General features: G+C 54.5%; 5 protein-coding genes across 5 annotated transcripts; 2 read left to right on the plus strand and 3 right to left on the minus strand.

Annotated features, from left to right (window-relative positions):
- Nucleotides 1-1,327: 1,327 nt before the first annotated feature.
- Nucleotides 1,328-3,711, minus strand: CONPUDRAFT_163029 (uncharacterized protein; the record flags this gene model as incomplete). The annotated part of the gene is made up of 8 exons (XM_007767436.1): nucleotides 1,328-1,730; nucleotides 1,782-2,107; nucleotides 2,160-2,210; nucleotides 2,259-2,528; nucleotides 2,576-2,635; nucleotides 2,696-2,995; nucleotides 3,050-3,178; nucleotides 3,237-3,711. The coding sequence occupies 8 exons, from the start codon at nucleotides 3,709-3,711 to the stop codon at nucleotides 1,560-1,562; spliced, it is 1,782 nt and encodes a 593-aa protein (XP_007765626.1). The 3' UTR covers nucleotides 1,328-1,559.
- A 695-nt stretch (nucleotides 3,712-4,406) lies between these two features.
- CONPUDRAFT_49742 (D-lactaldehyde dehydrogenase) lies at nucleotides 4,407-5,879 on the plus strand (the record flags this gene model as incomplete). The annotated part of the gene is made up of 9 exons (XM_007767069.1): nucleotides 4,407-4,616; nucleotides 4,670-4,757; nucleotides 4,806-4,866; nucleotides 4,914-5,095; nucleotides 5,150-5,220; nucleotides 5,272-5,280; nucleotides 5,328-5,541; nucleotides 5,599-5,653; nucleotides 5,714-5,879. 9 exons carry the CDS (start codon nucleotides 4,407-4,409, stop codon nucleotides 5,877-5,879), a joined length of 1,056 nt encoding a protein of 351 aa, XP_007765259.1.
- A 3,610-nt stretch (nucleotides 5,880-9,489) lies between these two features.
- On the plus strand, nucleotides 9,490-10,243 carry CONPUDRAFT_50875 (uncharacterized protein; the record flags this gene model as incomplete). Its single annotated transcript, XM_007767131.1, has 3 exons — nucleotides 9,490-9,650; nucleotides 9,700-9,935; nucleotides 9,999-10,243. The coding sequence occupies 3 exons, from the start codon at nucleotides 9,490-9,492 to the stop codon at nucleotides 10,241-10,243; spliced, it is 642 nt and encodes a 213-aa protein (XP_007765321.1).
- Nucleotides 10,244-12,718: 2,475 nt separating this feature from the next.
- CONPUDRAFT_31154 (uncharacterized protein) lies at nucleotides 12,719-12,880 on the minus strand (the record flags this gene model as incomplete). The annotated part of the gene is made up of 1 exon (XM_007767039.1): nucleotides 12,719-12,880. A coding segment is annotated over one exon (162 nt), but the record flags the coding sequence as incomplete, so codon positions are not given.
- A 3,498-nt stretch (nucleotides 12,881-16,378) lies between these two features.
- CONPUDRAFT_51284 (tRNAHis guanylyltransferase) lies at nucleotides 16,379-18,030 on the minus strand (the record flags this gene model as incomplete). Its single annotated transcript, XM_007767158.1, has 6 exons — nucleotides 16,379-16,492; nucleotides 16,822-16,935; nucleotides 17,049-17,137; nucleotides 17,232-17,446; nucleotides 17,569-17,700; nucleotides 17,927-18,030. 6 exons carry the CDS (start codon nucleotides 18,028-18,030, stop codon nucleotides 16,379-16,381), a joined length of 768 nt encoding a protein of 255 aa, XP_007765348.1.
- Nucleotides 18,031-18,129: the final 99 nt, after the last annotated feature.

Consider the following 18,129-nt stretch of genomic DNA (forward strand, 5'->3'; position numbering starts at 1 on the left):
ATACCCATGGCACCCCGCAAGAAATCTCTGCCAAAAAACACAGACGACGGCTATGTAATATGTCCGTTGTGTCCAGAGGAGATGTTCCTCTACCCAGCGATTGTTGGCGGTAGGAAGAGTCCCTATTTCGGCCTATGTCATGTCAAGGTACGTCTCCATCTTATGCTATGTTTCCCTCACGTTCTGATCTCCTGCTATTGTTTCAAGCCTGCGGCAAACGATAGGTGTATACGAAGCAAGGCGGATGTAACGGACTCACTTTCGCAGGTAACATGGACGACCTTAGCGTACTGCATGCCGTGGTCGAGCGTGAAGGCGACGGTTGGTCTTGGTTCCCCTTTACGAAGTTCAGAGTCCTTGTGGCAGTTCGGATTAGAACAGGTCAACGACTGAGGATAGATGTTGATATATGCTATGGCTATGATGTCATTCCGGCGGTCTGAAACAGAATCTGATGACTCACCGATCCCTTTCTTCCATCCTGTCTCCTCTACGTCACCCACCATGTTGTTGAGTCGTTGTTGAGGTGACGACATGTGCCATATTGTATTCTTGAGGCCAGTCCACAGAGCGTTGAGTAGAGGGATCGAGATGCGTGTTCGGCTAGAGAGCCAACTTGCGTGCGCGATGGGGATGACAGGCGGAGCGTTGGCAGAGCTACGTTTGCCTTGCTGAATAAACGCGAAGTCCTGTCGGAGCACACAGCAGCGATCGACGAAATCGAGTATTTGTGTGAATGAAATGGAAGAGAGGGTGGGATTGTCTGTGACAAGCTGGCTGAGCTCTCCCAGAGTGATATCGTAGGACATTTTTTATAGCGATATCGATATAGAACGACTATATACTGAACATGCAGGCGATAATAGTCTATATCGGGGGCCGACGCGTCGTTGGGCGCGATCCCGTCACGGGCGCTTGATTTCCCGTCACCGCACAGCCACCGGAAATCGCCGACACCGCGCGACACCGCGCGTCACCGACACCGCAAAACCGCTCAAATCACCTGCAACCTGGACTGGTACTCGGACGTCACGCGCCAAGGGGTGCTAGTGTGGCTGTGTCGACACAAAGCTGAATAACCTTAAAGCTCCGCCAGAAAACCGAGCCGCGGGATTCGTTCGAAACTGGCTAGGACTTATGGTTACCTGTAGTACCTTACCATGCGTGTTACATTAGCGTTTGCTACATAATCTTTGCCATGCATTCCGCCTCGTCTTGAGAGTATGTCTACTAACACGGGAAAAGGGAGTGACATCAGCGCATCGGAAAGTGAGGTCGCATAGACCGAACCATCGTTGAGCGTAAGGTATGCACCTCTGCTGCAATGTTTATTCGGTAAAATAGCGACAGGGATAGTCGGCCGGAGAAGGTAACGGGCGTGATAAAGAAGATAAACGGACACAGCGTGTGTAGATAGTCCATTAGGAAGGTATAGATTAGCGTGGCGGCGACACGGTGGGTATATAGAGTATACACGCGGGTTCGAGAAAAATAGAATCGCCAACCACATCTAGTGAAAGAACATATACAAGCACGATGACCAATGGAAAGAAAACAGATTACGGATTGCCTCTAAGGGTGGTCTGCAGGCGAAGCCCCACACCTACAACCTGACCGTAGAAATCTGGCAGAAAAAACGCAAGCAAGAATTGAAATAACAGAAGGAACAGTTTGGCGGCGAACATAGCGCAGCCGTATGACGTGAGGGTGATATCTTGTTTAGTATTTTGCTGATCATGTAGCGTTAACCAACAGCTTGACCCAAGAGCGAAAAGACATACCTGTAAGTCCGCAGTGGATTCCGCTTCTGTTGACGCCCAAGACCAGTCAAGGTATCCTCCCGTGACGGCATCCTCGTCGGATGACTTTACTGTTGATTTGAGAACCGCTGAGAATCCGCTGGAATCGACGTTCCGTAAAGGCCGTGGGGTATCATCATCATCGCTAGCTGCAGTGGCTAGAGGTGTTTGCGCCTGAGAAAACGGAACCTGCAACGGGCGAGGGGTGCTATCTTCGGCGTTAAACTCGCTCTCTTCTTCATTGGTCCCGTTGTAACACCCATAGTCTACGGATGGAAGGCTCTTGAGCGGGGAGCATATTGATGATACTTTCAAAAAATGAGATGAGATTCAACAAAGAGAGGAGCGTGAAACACGCACAGTCATCAACGGTATGACTTTCCTCATCTAGTCGCGACATCTTCTTGGATCCTATGAGATGTGAGTCCTCGAAAGAAACCAATGAGCGGAATATGTCACCTTTAATGGGAGCAGGCAGGTTCTCCTTGCCTTCGTAGTGGCCCATAACCATGGACGAGACGTTGCGCCGCACGTATATCTCCTCCGTAATGGTAACTAGTGGTATGCGCGGAGTACTCATGGCAACAAATACATTTTGGCTTGTCGGCGACTGCTCGGAGGATACGAATTGTTGTTCAGTTCTTTCGAGGCGTGCACCAAGCGGGTCAGTGTCAGGAGGGAGAACGAAAGAAGGGCGTAGCGTAGATGCGTTGGCAGTATCCCCCGAATCTGTGACTTGTTGGTGACCGAAGATGAACATAGGCGGAACATCTCACCGATGCCAAGTCCCGGATAGGTCCCTTTATCATCGATTCTACCCAGCAGCCCATCAATAGCTAGGGAACGGAGGTCGATAAGGTTTTGACCATAGTTGAAAGTACAAGATTAACACGTACCATTCGAAGAGGGAATCATGGTCTCAGCTGGCTTAGGCTCAGGCACTGCGAATTCAAAACAAGGACTGTCAGGGATACGGGGGGTCGGAGGAGCAGCTCCCCGGTCATAATCAAGATGAATCCACGAGGGGTATTCGCGTGAGTGAGACACCTTAACAGTTCTAGGCGGTTTAATGCTCGAGAGAGACTCATTGATCAGAGTTGGCGAGCGTTCAAGCTCCATGCAGTCGCCAGAAACGACGGTGTCTGCGTCATCATCTTCATCCTCCTGGGAAAAAATGCTTGATTGGTCAAGTCCAGCTGAATAACAGATGAGAAACGGACGCCGCGAAAGTTTGAGACAGCAGACTATACCTTCTAGCCAGTCGTAGGACTCCACCCTGTTTCCGCCCTCGTCTGTGATATGACTGAGACAGTCGTCAATTACCTGGCTGAGGGGCGACAATCTGGGTAGAGCATCATCCATGGCGAGTCGTAGTAGACCTTGTGTAATGTTCAGATCAGGGTTGGATGAGAACAACGAGAAAGCTGCGAGGCTCACCCTCAGCTGCGGCCACACGATCTTCCTCCGTAGCATAGACACCGCAAAACTTGACACCAGAAACGCCCGCGAGATTACCTTCTGGTAAGACCTCGGTCTTGCGCACCGTCTGCGACTCCGTGCTCTTGACGTGGGGTTGGTTGGGAGTACGGTTATCTGTGGGACGAGGATCAGTACGACTGAACAAACCGACGAGCTTACTCCAACGGTTTTCGGTGATTCGATTGCTTCTACTCTGTAGAATGGCGTGACCTTTACTACCTGGGACAGTGGACCGTCGGTCGAGCTGAGAGGATGGAGGGGAAAGTGGAGGATAGCGAAGGGAACTCCTACGCAGCAGCTGGTCAGTAGATGAGACCTCTGAATCAAACCGACCTTTTGTGTCAGCGGGGTAGTCTGCCGTAGCATAAGACGTCATCTTATTTCCAACGTTGGACGGAGAGGAATATGTGGTACGAGGTCCTGGTAAAAGCATGGGAAAGGCGAGATTAGAGCAGTTTAGGGTGTATGCGCGATACAGTGTAGGGAGAGTTCTTAGGCTCGGTGGCGTCCCAGCGGCGGATTCGCGTGTTTATATGCTGAAGGACTTAGGAGAGTGCGTGTAAGAGGAGACCTGGTCTGAAGCTCGATGGGAATGTCAGTCAGAGACAGGAGAAGGATACTTATGCGTTCATCCCAGCCCAAACCGATACATGCGACATGAGTTCTCGGTGCTCAGTCGCGCCTGATGTTTCGTGAATTGAAATCCAACGCATCCGAGAAACATGGACAAGTGCAGGTTCGAACAAGTTGATTGCTTTGGATGTGAAGGAAAGGTAGAGAACCGCGTCACCAGACCGGACGTGTCACTGTCAGTTCAAGTCAGTTCCCCGTGTGGGGCGGGGTGGCAGTGCCCCGTGCCGGCGGTTACCGATTACCATCGACCCGGAAGCATCGGTCCGAGCTCTCGCGCGTCTTCACTGCAAACTTCCCTGCTTCGCGTCGGCCGCCTGTCAGCTTGAATGGATCCAGCAAGTTACTATTCCTTGCACCTAGGATGGAAAGCCACCGCTCTTGTCTTCTATCTCGGCTCAGCTTAGCGTGTAGCTTGTCAGTTCGTGAAGTCCACTCAGGGAACAGGCTATCCTATACCGCGGGCCCACCCACGACTCCGTTTGGCTTCGAGACGCGATGCCCGCCATTAACGCCAACGAGCAGAATCTTATCCTCGTCACAGGAGCTAACGGGTTCATCGCAGCGTGGACTGTGCGGATCCTATTAGAACGCGGATATGCCGTTCGAGGGGCTGTCCGCTCTTCAGCCAAGGGCAAGCATCTGCAGGAGACGTTTAGAAGCTACGGAGAGAAGTTTGAGCTGGCGTTTGTAGAAGATATAACAAAGGTACGTGATAGATTTGATTATAAGTAAACATATGGATTGACGACTACCCAAAGGACGGAGCATTCGACGAAGCCGTCAAGGACGTCGACGGTGTCATACACACTGCGTCTCCAGCTACGTTCTCGATCAAGAATCCAGATGGTGGGTTATTACGCAAGACTTTCATCTCCATTCTAATCCTCATATCAGACATGATCAAACCTGCTGTGAACGGGACTGTTAGTATCTTGAAGAGTATCATAAAGTTCGGGTAAGCATGCTGTCTTCGCATCTCGAGACGCCTTTCACTTGGAATAGGTCCAAAGTGAAACGAGTTGCGGTAACTTCGACTGGCGCTGCAATTGTCACCGACTCAGTGGAACCGCGAACATTCAGCGAACTCGATTGGAATGAGGAGTGTCTGAAGAACCTGGAACGTCTGGGCTCAGACGTATCTCCGAATGATATATATGCGGCGTCTAAGGTTCTTGCTGAGCGAGGTGACTAACGTCCCTCATGCTCCATAAAGGATTATGCTGACGTTGACGATATAGGAGCTTGGGACTTCTGGAAGGATAATCGACCCACAGTGCAGTGGGATCTCGCTGTCCTACATCCGGCCTGGGTGAGTCAGATCAAGGCCACTCTGTTAGTATTAAATTCAACCTTCTTATAGATCTTTGGTGTACGTCCGCATATTTGCCTATACTCTGGCATTGACCCACTATCCAGCCCCCAATACACGAAGTCTCAGATCCTGCCTCGCTGAACATGATCTCGAAGATATGGTACGAGAATGTCGTCCATCCGACGTCATCCGGAGCGTCGAACAAGACACTTGCCACGTTGGGCGGATGTTGGGCAGACGTGCGCGACTGTGCCGAAGCACACGTCCGCGCTCTCGAGATACCCGAGGCCGCCGGTCAGCGGATCATCATCAGTACTGGTGAGTGTTATATGTATTGGTCAAAGGCATTGTATGCTGATCATCACGGACACGCAGGCCCGTGGAAGATGCAAGACTGGCGTGCGTACCAACGTGTTATTCCTCCTTTTTCGTTCTCAAATACAATAGTTGACGCTGGAAACGATTTGGACCCCCCTGTCAAGATGGCCAGTCCGCTTCCGAAGGGTAATCCGGGAGCTGGAAGTGCCAACTCCGCAACTGTGCATCTTATCAACTACGACATGACTGTGTCGAATCGCGTGCTGGGTATGAGGTATCGCACAATGGCCGAGACGACGCGAGACACTCTGCAGGACCACGCAGACCGAGGATGGTAGACGCCAAACCACAGCTTTACTCAGATGGATAGGGTTCCGTTGTTGTCTCATATTTCATTATCTCCTCAATACTGAACACCGAAGCTTCATGGTCGTCATGATTGGTGGGAAAACTGAGTGTAAGAGTGTATAAGTTGCTTCACAACGGAGTGCAACTTACTTGTGCACTGGCCTTGGGCAGTCAGATAAGACGGATCAGTGGGAAAAGAGCGTCGCCCGAGCCCCACGGTGCGATCACAACGTATTGTAACCAGTCAGTCGCTTTAGTGATGAAGTCAGTTCTCCCGGCAACTGCTGCATAAACCGAGTTCTTTCAATGATTTGAATATACTCAGCATCGCTCTCATAGTGGCACCCCAATAGTACTTTGTCCAGCGAACAGATGCAGCAATTAGTTGCTCTCACATGTTTAGGTCGGCATCAGATCGTGCAATTTGAATGCTGTCCATTAATCTTGCTGCCAAACACAGTTCCTTGACTGCTGGGTATAAAACTACTCCCTTCTTGTACGAATTCCGCAAACCGCACTGGTGGCGGAGAGTCATCGTTACGTTCGTTTAACACCTACCATAACAGCATCATGATAATCGACTCCCCTACGAGCATTTCTTTCCTTTTTCAACTTTCTGTGCAGCAATATCAGAGTGGTACGCTCATTTATTTAGTGACACATCTGAATCATCTTTGCTAACTCAATATCAATCAAACCATTGTAGTAGCCAAATCAATCTTGTTTGATTGATTTCGTACGCTGCATCATAGAGCCGATCTATGTAAGTTTAGCCTACTTTCTGCCTTATCTCTAATGCTTAAAAGCGGACAGTATCCGGAATGAAAGTCGTGCTTCCCGGCAGAGTAAGAGGGTTAGCTCTATATACTCGGTGCTCTAAGCTCATATCGTCGCTACTTTCTCCAGATGTGAGTGGCATGGCTCAGATTGTGCTCAGAGCATCTCAATTCAGATCATCAATACTACCGCTTTTGGTTAAGAAGTTGTAGGTAATCTACCCGCGGAAGTGCTTCGGTTTGCTACTAACCGCAGTTTTTTAAGGCTCTGTGCTTGGATATGTTATTGAAATACTGCCAAGTCTATCCGCATTCATCTCTCAAGGTTCGGTTTTGTAACAAACACATCGCAAATGAGCTATGATTCACGAGTAAGATACAACCAGGAGTTATCACCGCGTGTGTTTGTGCTCTCTATAGAAACTCCAAAGGGGTCATCGGCATCTTAGCCGGCGGGATGATTGTAACGCAGCTGTTCAACACTTTGGCAATCGTTATATTTTTTACTCGGCCCGGTGGTGAACCATGTCAGTAACTCTCAACTTGGGCGCTTTTTCCACTCATGCCTAAGGTGTCCTTAGGGCCAGAGGCCGATGTTCTGGGTAATCGACAATGCATCCCGATGTCACGTAACATTAGCGACAGTGAACCCTGGCTTTTCATAGTATATGGGCTATTCCTTGGGCTCATGGTATTGTACCGGTTAAAGGGGCCCTTTTGGAACTACAGAGGTCGAAGACCTACGATTGGATATTCAGGAACCGTAAAGCGGCTGCTCCGCTACTGGCTGTTGTTTCTTTCATGGTATGGACTTACGCTTCAGTTCATGAGTGTATTGTACTGAAGTGCACACGTTCAGGCACATCCTTGGAGCTATCGTAAACGCCCTCAATGTATATGATTCACCGAAAATTATTAAACCTACAGTCACACTGATGTTTTTTCTTTTCTGAAAGGGTTTATCACTTCAAGTTAACTGGTCAATTGCAGGGGATGTGACTACGTTCTTCAGCATCATCAGCAGTGGAATCGTGGGGCCTCGGTTTATTCTGTCCCTCCGTGAAATTTATATGGCGCAAGTGAACGGCATCTCTGGGACGAAAGAGGAGACCATAAGTACCATAGCATTTAGAAGACCGCAGCATCCAATGGAAAATGATGGACAAGCTATGACCTGTGATGAACCTCCGCGCGAGCGATTCACAGACGTCGTTTAATGAAGTCCATGGTGAGCCCTTACGCTTCCAAACTTTCAAGACAGAAGTCGTGCTCGCTAATACTGTCATCAACCTCTACAACAAGTTATACAGACAAAATACAGGGACAAATCGCAGTATTGCGTCTCAGTCGGATATGCAAAAATGTGGCGAGGATGTTTCAAAGCCTTTCTGAAAGCGTTATCGAAAAAGAAAATTCAGCAGCTGATACCATGGATATGTACAGTCACGTCAATCTCCGCTATCTATGTCATTATCCAAATAGTACACGCTGTTCATAATCGAAGAGATCGAATGTTCAGCGTACTAGTCTCGGTCAACCCGGGGATCAGTGATCTGGGAAAGATCTAGAGGTACAGTAAAAATTAAAGGGATCTTGGACGAAATATCGCTCGCATGGAAACCTGCCCTGCGGACTTGGCTGAATTTCACGGAAGCTTCGGAACTACTTGGTCCGAGTACTTGTCTCTGAGAAGGAACTTGAAGGCTTCGAACCGCAGACACGTGATGTTCAGGCACTTACCCCCACAAGACGCGTCTAGGATATGCATCCTGCCTTCGTCCCCCCACGGCGTCGCACCGTCGCTTTTCTTGTTTCTTGGTGCACTAGCCATGCAACGCCCCTTGGTCGATAACTCAAATCCGTGCTACTGCCCCAACATACCCGCCTCCGCCTACCTCAAAAGCCTCAAACGAACTCTCCGCTCCGGTGCTCTCCTTCAAGACGTCATCTGGCCCACATTCGCCTGGAAGCTCAAGCTCGGATACGACCCGGAGCCTCGCTCTCGCATCTCCGCTCCGACTCGCCCTCGTGCTGTGCTCACTGAACCGCCGTCTTCAGATGCTCCCGCGTACTCGTCTCCAGCGTCTGCAGTCAAGGCTAGGCGGTGTCAAGCTTCCGATCACGAAGATACACTGAGGACTGGACAAAAGCGCTACTCTGATGCTGTGGGCGACATTCTCTGGTCGCGAGATACCGTCAAGCGGGCGAAGCTCGATTCATCCGACGCAGTCTCCTGGAACTCTTCGTTCGCTGCTCAAGACAATCAGCCAGTCCGCTTGGATTTCAATCGGAATGTCAACGACGCATCCATGGCCCAACCTCAATTCGATGACGAGATGGATTGGCGCGAGAATCGCGACGACTGGGGTACACGCTCTCCGACTCCCCGCCTATCGATGAGTTTTCCAGCAGGATAGCTGACTATATGCGCTTTATCAGAAGCTATCTTTGGCCCTGAGCACGTCTCTGAAGACGTGAATAGCAACCTCGACCTCATCGAACGTCTCGATAGACTTTTGTCGGCATCTGCGGTGCGAAGCAAGCTGGCCGACCACCGGATGGAGGAGACTACGCATCAGATGATAGCTGACGCGCTCTCGGAGAACGGTGCAGTCTCTCTTTCGCGTGTGTGAATTTTGGTTTATGCTCGTGTGCGACATATAAGGCCTTCTCAGCCGAAAGATCCTGACTGCGCTTCGCGGCACTCAAGTACACTCGCTTCATCTCACGCCCTCGATCAGCGACGCGGACGGTCTGAACATAACGGGACCCGAGCTTTTACGGGGTGATATCTGCTCGTCTCTTCTTGGCTAGTTGCACCTTGATGCTGTCTTTACTAGCTTTCGGCGGCCCACGCCGCTTCCTTTCGCTGACTGCGATCTCTTTGCGATTCGTGTCTCTCAACGACTCCGACCTAAGGCATATCCAGCACCTTCCGTCTCTCCAGAAGCTATACCTCGTGTGCAATGGGATCGGAAACGAGGCGTACGTATCTCGTCCCTGTTGCTTAGATTCAGACTCACAGCGCATACAGAGTGTTCCTGTTGACGAGTCTACGACATACTTTGACGAATCTTGAGCTGGCGATGAACCCACGCATCGACGACGACGCTGTGCCGGTTCTGATCATAATGGACAAACTGACGTACCTTGCGCTTGGAGATACCGGAATCACCATGGTCGGCCTGAGACGCATGGCGGCCGCCATCACAGAGGAGAACCGCATCGTCGACATGGAGATTCCGGCTTGCTGCAGCGAATACATCGACAGTACGTTCTCACTCTACCTATGGCATAACAAATATTACATGCTGATCGCCCGACGTGCTCCAGACATGCACAATCTCTACATCGTCTTCCCTACCGCTCCCCTGACTATGGACCCAGACGCGTGCGAGTCCTTGACGGACGAGGCGCTCCGGCGTAATCTCGCTGCGCATGCGGAGGTAAATCCGGATATCATCGCTACCGGCACGCGCAAGGAGATGGTCGGGAGGCTGAGGGCTTTGCTGGAGCTGCGCAGACAGGATCTCGTCGTCAGCGAGCTGGTCATCGGCGAGGAGGACGACGACATGTGATGGCCTGTGGTCGGCAGACACTGAACGTCTGATTCCGATGTCGACTGGACGATAGCATTACTTGCCTCGACGATATTGGACAGTGTACATAGACTAATGCGAGCACGGGAAGTACTTGGTAAGATAATAAATTCCTTCAAGGATGCAAATTCGAGATTTCGGGCTGTGTATCAAGTGCGTGCAAAGTAGAATGCATTGCGATGTGCGTGTAAGACAACATTGGATATATAGATAGTGCGCGACAGATCTAGCGTAGCACAGATTAGGTTAACAGAAAGGACGCGACGACGAAAAGCGGGGGTGAGAGCGGTACGACAGCAGGGTACGAAAAGCATTGTGGCTGATACTGAGAGCATGACAGCGAAAGGAAATCAGCGTGACTCCGCCTCGAGGCCCCACAGGGGCCTGAGGCCGAGTGCGGATGATACAATTAGTGGTTAGTACGTGCGAAGAAATCGGGAGGTATTGGTGCTTGTGGAATATGGGGATACTGCAGTATCGATTAAGGGGATGGAGAGAGAGAGAAAGAGAGAGAGAATGGCGAGAAAACAACGACGATGACTTTGATAATGACGCCCGTGTGACGGTGACGATGCGAGGCGAGATGCGCGATTGTCGGAATTCTACGATGCAGTGCGTGTGTGCGTGAGTGGAGCCGATGGAAAACAAAGCAAGCCTCGCGGACGCTCGGGAGCGAACAGCGAGTAGTAGCGAATAGCGAGATGAGGATCCTTATCGATTCTGCAATCTGCGAGAATGATCAAACGCGAGGGTGATCAGCACCCAGTCCTCGAGCCACATCAATGGCACCAATTAATATTTGGCATCGATAGACTCACAAGGCTCCGAACTTCTAAAGACCCGAACCGGAAGGCATCCTGCGGCCCCCTCCCCCATAGCACTCAGTGCGAATCGTAGCTCCCCGAGCGAGACGATCCCTGGCTCTGGCCGTGCAGCTGAGCCGGAGACTGGCTCTGAGCTTGTGTCCGCGGCTGCAACACAGACGCGATGGAAGACGACGACTGCGAATCCGGCGAGCCACTCGCGCGTTGCTGCTGCTGCTGGGCCATCGTTCCCAAATGGGCGTAAGACGCGGATGCTGATGATGATGTGGACGCCTGTGGACCCATGTGGACGCCTGTGGCACTCGAGGCACCGGCACCAGTGCCATCGCCGGAGGCGTCGGACGGGTTCGGGTTGGGAGCCTCGGCCACGCGCCGGGCGGCCGGCAGTCCGCCTTCCTCATGCACGTACTGCACGCCGGGCCGCGGGCGGAAGAGCGACGATGGGCCCGGTGTTGCGCCTGCGGTCGAAGTTGGGGGGGAAACTGAGCTTGAGGAAGCGGTGAAGCCGCCGAGGGGGGTAGCGCGTGCACTGCGCGCGAGCGTGTCTGCGACGAGGCTCCCGCCGAACGAAGAGGAGGACGCGCCGAAGCGACCAGATTGAACCTGGCCAAACGCAGAGGACTGGCCAAAGGCCGCGGGCTGGGCCTGGCCACCAAAGGAAGGCTGGCCGAAGCGGACGGCGGACGGCACCGGCATCTGCTCCGGCTCCGGCGTGGAGAAGGGCTCGGTGGAGAGATCGCGGCCGGCGTGGTGCCGCACGTCGGACATCATGTGCTGCTGGAACTGGAACTGGCGACGCTGCTGTTCCGCACTAACCGGCTGCTCCTCAGAAGGCTGTGGTGTCCGCGAGGCGAGTCTGCTGCCGGGCGAGATTCTGCGGGGCGAGATTCGTGGGGAAGCCCGTGGCCCTGAGCCGCTGGGGAGAGGATAAGGATAGGTCTGCTCCGGGCGGGGTCTCATTCTTCCTCGTCCCTCTCCGACGAGATGTCCTCTCTCTCTTCCTCTCTCTCCACCACCTGCTACTGCTCCTCTGCCTCGTCCTCGAGAGCGCAGCTGTGGATCGATATTGAGATCGTCGTGCCCCGCTGAAGGAGGATGACCGGGGGATGGCATCGACATGGAGGTGTACATGGGCGTGGGCATGGTCATAGACCTGCCAGCGTGCTCGGGCCTGATGACTCTCGACCTCGACCTCGACGGGCGATCGGACTCTGCAGATGAAAATCCGGAGCCGTCGTCGTCTTGGTCGTCGTCGTCGCCCTCAGCATCCACCCCCCCTCCATCGTCTGTCATCTCCTCGTCGTCCTCTTCACCGACGGCGAGGCGTCCACCCTCCTGCTGACCCTGTTCCCTTGATGACATCCCGGCTGCTTTCTGGCTCTTGTTGCGGCGCTTCCGCTCGCGCTTGTAGCCCTCCCCTTCGGACACGTTCAGCTGCCAGTACGAGCCCTTGCCCGGCTCCGTGATCGGGCGCGCGACGTGGCGGAAGACCTTGTTCAGACTGAGATTGTGCCGGATCGAGTTCTGCGTTGTGATACAGTATCGTACAGAATAAACGATAGCGCAATCGAATAATCAGCTTCCATTATATCCAACACACACACAGAACGAAAAGAAAAAAACCACATACCTTCCACGCCTTCTCAGTCCTCCGCTCCTTGAACCACGCAAACCTGTCCTCCAGCGCATTATAAATATCCTGCAGCGTCAGCTGCTTCCGCATGCTCCCGTAGATCGCGAGCTTGATCAGCGTCGGGTACGGCTGCGACGGCTTCTCGCCCGGCGGCGGATCGGGCAGCGACCACAGGTTCACAGGCGCGTACGGCGCGAGCCCGAGCTGCTGCCGCAGGTACGGCCCCGCGTCCGGGAAGTGCGATGCGCTGTCTTCCGGTGCGTTCGCGCCCGCGGGGAACTCGGTCTGCGAGCCGCCGGGGCCGTACGGCGCGGCGAGGGAGGTGAGCGTGCTCGCGGCGGCGGCGGTGCTGGGGGACATGCTGCCGCTCATGGAGGAGCCCGAGGACGAGCCGCGCTGGGACTGTGCGGCGGCGGGGAGGTGTACGATGGGCGGGGCGAGGTGGTGGTGTCCTCCCTGGGGGGGTGCGGGCGGCGGCGGCGTTCCGATGTATTCTGAGGGAGGGGAGCCCATCGATTCGGGCGAGGACGTGTACATGTGGGCCTGGGGATGGGCGTGGGCGTGGTGCGATGGCGCTGATGACGAGGACGATGGGAGGGGGCCGACGATGTCGATCTGCGAAGGGGCGCCGCGCGGGGGAGGGGGCTGGTGGTGGTTGTACAGCGCGTCGGTGTAGGACTGCACGCCGGGGCGGTACATCGTGGACGATCCTGCTGGCATGGGGCGTCCGAACTCGCCTTGGAACGCTGGATGGAGAATGGTGAGCTTGTGTAAGCTTGTGTAGACACGTAGTAGGGTGTACATACCTATTGGCTGTTGCGGTGCACCGCGCTGTGCGCCCCCATATGCCGAGCGCGACGACGAAGCACGGTCATACGGCGCATGACGAGCAGGCGGCGTAGGTGAGCGAAAGGGGGAAGGCGAGACCTGGGATGGGGCATATCGACGGTATCCCGCGCCGTAGCCAGGGGGAGGGACAAAGGGCGTCACGGAGCGTGAGTGGGAGTATGTAGTGTCGACGGAGACATCGCGCGCGTAACCCGCAGACGAGGACGAGGACGACGCGCTGTCGCGGTATCCCGAGCTCTCGATGCTCCGATGCGAGATGGCGGGGCTGACAGCGCCGGGGAACGGTTCTTGCTGCGGCTGCGGCTGCTAGAGAAAAGAAGACGTGGTGAGCACGACGCGGTCAACGGCGATGACGAGTGGCACGTACGGGGTAGCCCTCGAAGCTCGGATGGGGATAGGACGCGGGGTGGTAGGGCGCTGTGGGTGCCTGCGGGTAGGACGACTGGCGCGGACCAGGCCCGAGCGGGGGAAGGTATGGCGCGTCATTGTAGGGTGGGGCGTGGGCGCCTCTTGGGGCCGAGGGGGAGGGCTGATGGGCGTGGGGACGATAGAGCGGGCGGCTAGCGGGGGAGGGACTGAGAGCGCTGTCATGGGGAGACTGGCCATGCGCGTATTCGGCCGGGCTTGCACTAAGCCCGGCACCCGTCGAGGAAAGCGCGCCGTGGCTGGCGGCGTGGGGGCCCTCGGACGAGTCCGAGGAATCGTAGCTGAGTGAGCGCGGGATGGTGGCGAACGGGTGCTGGAAAGGCTGAGCCTGATACAGCTGCTGTTGCTGCTGCTGTCGTAGAACGTGCTGGTGGAACTGCTGTTGCTGAGCCTGCTGTTGCTGTTGCTGCTGGACCTGCTGCTGCTGCTGCTGCTGTACAAGCTGGTGCACGTCGACTGCAGAGGGATCAAGCGTGAGCGAGTGGAAAGAGGAGAGGTCCCAGTCGGTGCTGGAGGCAGAGGCGGATGGCGACGTTCCCCAGCTGGGCTGAGTGGTCGAATAAAAAGGATCGTCCTCGCCTGGCCCGGCCATGGCCCGACTGCACGCCCAAATACATCGGGACCCATCGTGCCAAACAAAAAATCAACAGGAACATATAGCGTCAAATACACAGAGTTTATCCACAAATTCAAGGGATAAGAACAGCCGATCATCCATCATACGTCCATCAGCCGTCGTATGGAGGAACAAGCGAACGACAAAAACAGCCGCCGGGGCGTCGGTGTCGGTTGTCCGTGTCAGGCCAGCCAAGTGACATGGACATGTCAAGGGTCGTGTTCGCAGGACACGAAAAAGGGGAGGCCAGCGTTCCGCGGCATCCGGACGGCGGACATATGTAACACACGCGGTCACATGGTCAATGCACCAAACACATCGACATAACGACAACATAAACAAGTACGTAACCAGCACAGGGTCAGCATGACGGCATACACCCAGCATAAGCAATAACGCGCACCTCAATAGGGCAGGGTCGATAGTGAACGGGGGCGCAAACGGGTTGACGTACAGCCCGCCAGCAACGATTGATGAAGACGACACTTTGAAAAGCGCGAAACGAGTTTCAAGAAAAAAGAGCAGAGAAGAGTTTCGAGGACTCAGAGAAGAGTTTCGAGGACTCAGAGAGGACTCGAAGGGGGCCTGTGGACTGAAGCCCTCCCTCTCAAACTCGCCCGTATTTATGCGTCCCCACAGCACCCTCGTGCCCCCATCTCCCACGTCCCAACATTCCCATCCTCAGTAATTTTCACAACTTGTAGGTCCACCTCTCAAACCAATCCAGCTCCCGGATTGCTCTCCAACCCCGTTCCTGATTACATCATCATCCTCCCACCCACCCAGCTCCCAGCGCCTATTCTCCGGCTTTCCCCGCTGCCCAAAAATTACGCGGAATGGGAATTTGGGAAGTTGTGGGTCCACATGTACCATCGCAGGCATTTCTCGCTCGATTGGGGCGGGACTCCACACCCAGTTTTGCCTTTTATGGGGCGGCGGGAGCACAGCAAGCGGCGCGCGCGCTGTTCCGCGTGCCCGGGGTTCTGCTTTGTTCTCTCGTGGTGTTTGCGGTGCTGGCTGTCACCGTTTGACACCGTCCGCGCTTCTGCTTTGTCTGAAAACGGAGCGTGCGCGGTGTGGGTGCACGCCACGGCGGGTGTGGGTGCAGTGCGTTGGGCCTGGTGGGCGTCGGGTTGGTTTGATCACTTTGATTGCCTTTTCGCTCGCCGACGTGGGGCAATCGGTGGGTGGTACTTTGTCGCTCTTTGTACTTTGTCTTGCCATTCTTGGGTTATCCGCTAAACGTCAATGGGCACGCGCGGTGCCCCGGTCCGCGCCGCTGGCAGCGGTTATGCTCGAGCCTGCTCAAGCGTTGCCCTCGGTGCCACTCCGCCCCATCGTCCCTTGTAAAAACGAAAGTCTACGTCCCTGCGCTTGGCGCCTGCCCATCGATACACGAGGTCCACCCTGCCCAATGAGCAACGCGTTTCCTCGCGTATCCTCACGCTTTTAATCATGAGGTCCAATCATCGCGGAACCCTTGAAAATTTCCCGACATCGACCGGCGCGGATCACCTCGACTCGCATCCCGCTTCGACGCGATTGGACAGAACGCATCGGAGGCCGCCAGCTCGCTTGATCGTGTTCGTAATAACAAGCCCATTCATTATTTCCAGTGGCCAGACTTTGCATTTATTTGCCCGTCTTTTACCATATAGACCACGCACGATCCTGATGAACACCCCCTCATTCCCTCGCAATTCGACGACGCGCCAATCACCATGACTCCGACATTAATATTAACATTAATATTGGCTAGGCCGATGCTACTCGACGAGAAGATGCGGACGCGCGTCCCAGAACGCGTCCCCGATTATGTCACAGTGCACAAGCGAGATCGCCATCGTGTCTCTGCTGCTGTCCTTTTTGTCTCGTTTGCCCTTCCCTTTTTTCTTGCTTGCCTCCCTGAGTGATTGTGCTGCTCGAGGCTGATCACCCTGAGCGAGCGTCGGCGCTGGTGCCGATGCACCTTCCTTTCCGTCGCCAGCCGTGCTCAAGGACGCGGAAGCGGGGCTGGACCCGCCCTCGCCCTCGGTCTCAGCCTCAGTCCTAGAGGCTGGCGTGGGTGGCGGTATATTCTCGGGATCGAGCGTGTCGGAGTCCTCGGCAGACGGCTGAACAGTCCGCAGAAGAAGTGCGCATGCGCGTGTGCGTTACATTCCGCTCGTGTCAGCTTTCAGTACAGCACGCAGCGTAGCACGTCACGCACCTGAACAATCTCGCGTACGAGCACGCTCCCCTTCTTGAACTGCTCCGGGAGCGCGTTGTAGTTGATTCCGAAGCGCGAGAACAGGATCTCGTGCTTTTGTTTGGAGAATGTGCCCTGCGTGCCGCACGTCCGCAGGTATAAGCGCGCGCGATCATAAAGGGAGGGGACAGAGAAGAAGGTGGAGAGACGATGATAAAGGATGCATTACTGGGGACGTAAAGACGCACCTTGAGCGTCGCGTGCGCCTGCGTCGTGCTCTGCCCGCCCTGCTGGACGAGCGCCCAGAAGGTGGTGTTGTACAGGTTGTTGATGTGCGCTGTCGCATCGAGAAACGTTTAGTCAATGTTTTCATTCCAACCAAACAAAGCCACGTCCAAGATCACAAAGAGGGATAAAATAAAGAAACTCACTGTCGACCTGGCGCCACGCAAAATAGTCCCTGACCTCCCGCGCGCTCGGGTACTGCACGATGCGCCCGTCAAACGACGGCGGGTAGCGGAGCGGCGTGTCCGGGAAGTGCTTCGGCCAGTGGAAGACGTAGCACGATGTGAAGTACGAGGTGAGCGTCGTCAGGATCTTGGCGTGCCGGCGGTTATATAGCTGAGTGGACTTGCGGAGGAGGAAGCTGCCGGTTTCATGGCGCCGGTGTAACAGTAGCGATGGCGGAAGGAGTAGGAGGGCCAGAGGCGGTATCTTCACTGATCAGCATACTTGCCTTGGGGAGGCAGAGGAGGGTTAGTGGCATACCTGAACTCGTCAGACTCGCCAAAGGAGAGCAGGATGTCTTTGTACTCTTCCATGACGCTCTGCGCGGCCGCATCCATGACGCGGAGGGCGCGTTCGTCGTTGGGCTTTGAGAAGCCGTGTTCGTCTGAGAATCTGTGGAAAGGCCGAAAGAATTATCAGTTGGGTTGTTCTCGTCGCGGTGGTGTGGTGACGTAGTTCGATGGATTGTATGCAACATCCATGCGCGTATGTAGGGAGGACTTAGGGGATGGTGCGACGTGGATTGGGATGCCTTGACGCGTTCATCGCACTGAAAGCGTCTGCACGCGTATTTCGTGGGCAGAGAGATGATCAAGGGGGATGAAAAGGGATCACTCACCGATGAAAAGAGTGACCATCGAGCCTACAGACGAGGAAGGTACCCGGGAGGAGCGGGTCGGGCAGCTCGAAGTTGCGCACGTACGCATATTTTGAACCGGCCATAGCTACAGCAACTTGTTGACGCGTCTCTGAGGTCTTCAAGGTTAGCGACGAGAGCGCCTACTGAAGTTTGTTGACCTCGGTGCGGTGTATAGGATGTCC

This window comes from Coniophora puteana (assembly GCF_000271625.1).
Source record: "Coniophora puteana RWD-64-598 SS2 unplaced genomic scaffold CONPUscaffold_3, whole genome shotgun sequence".
Classification (NCBI taxonomy): Eukaryota; Fungi; Basidiomycota; class Agaricomycetes; order Boletales; family Coniophoraceae; genus Coniophora; species Coniophora puteana.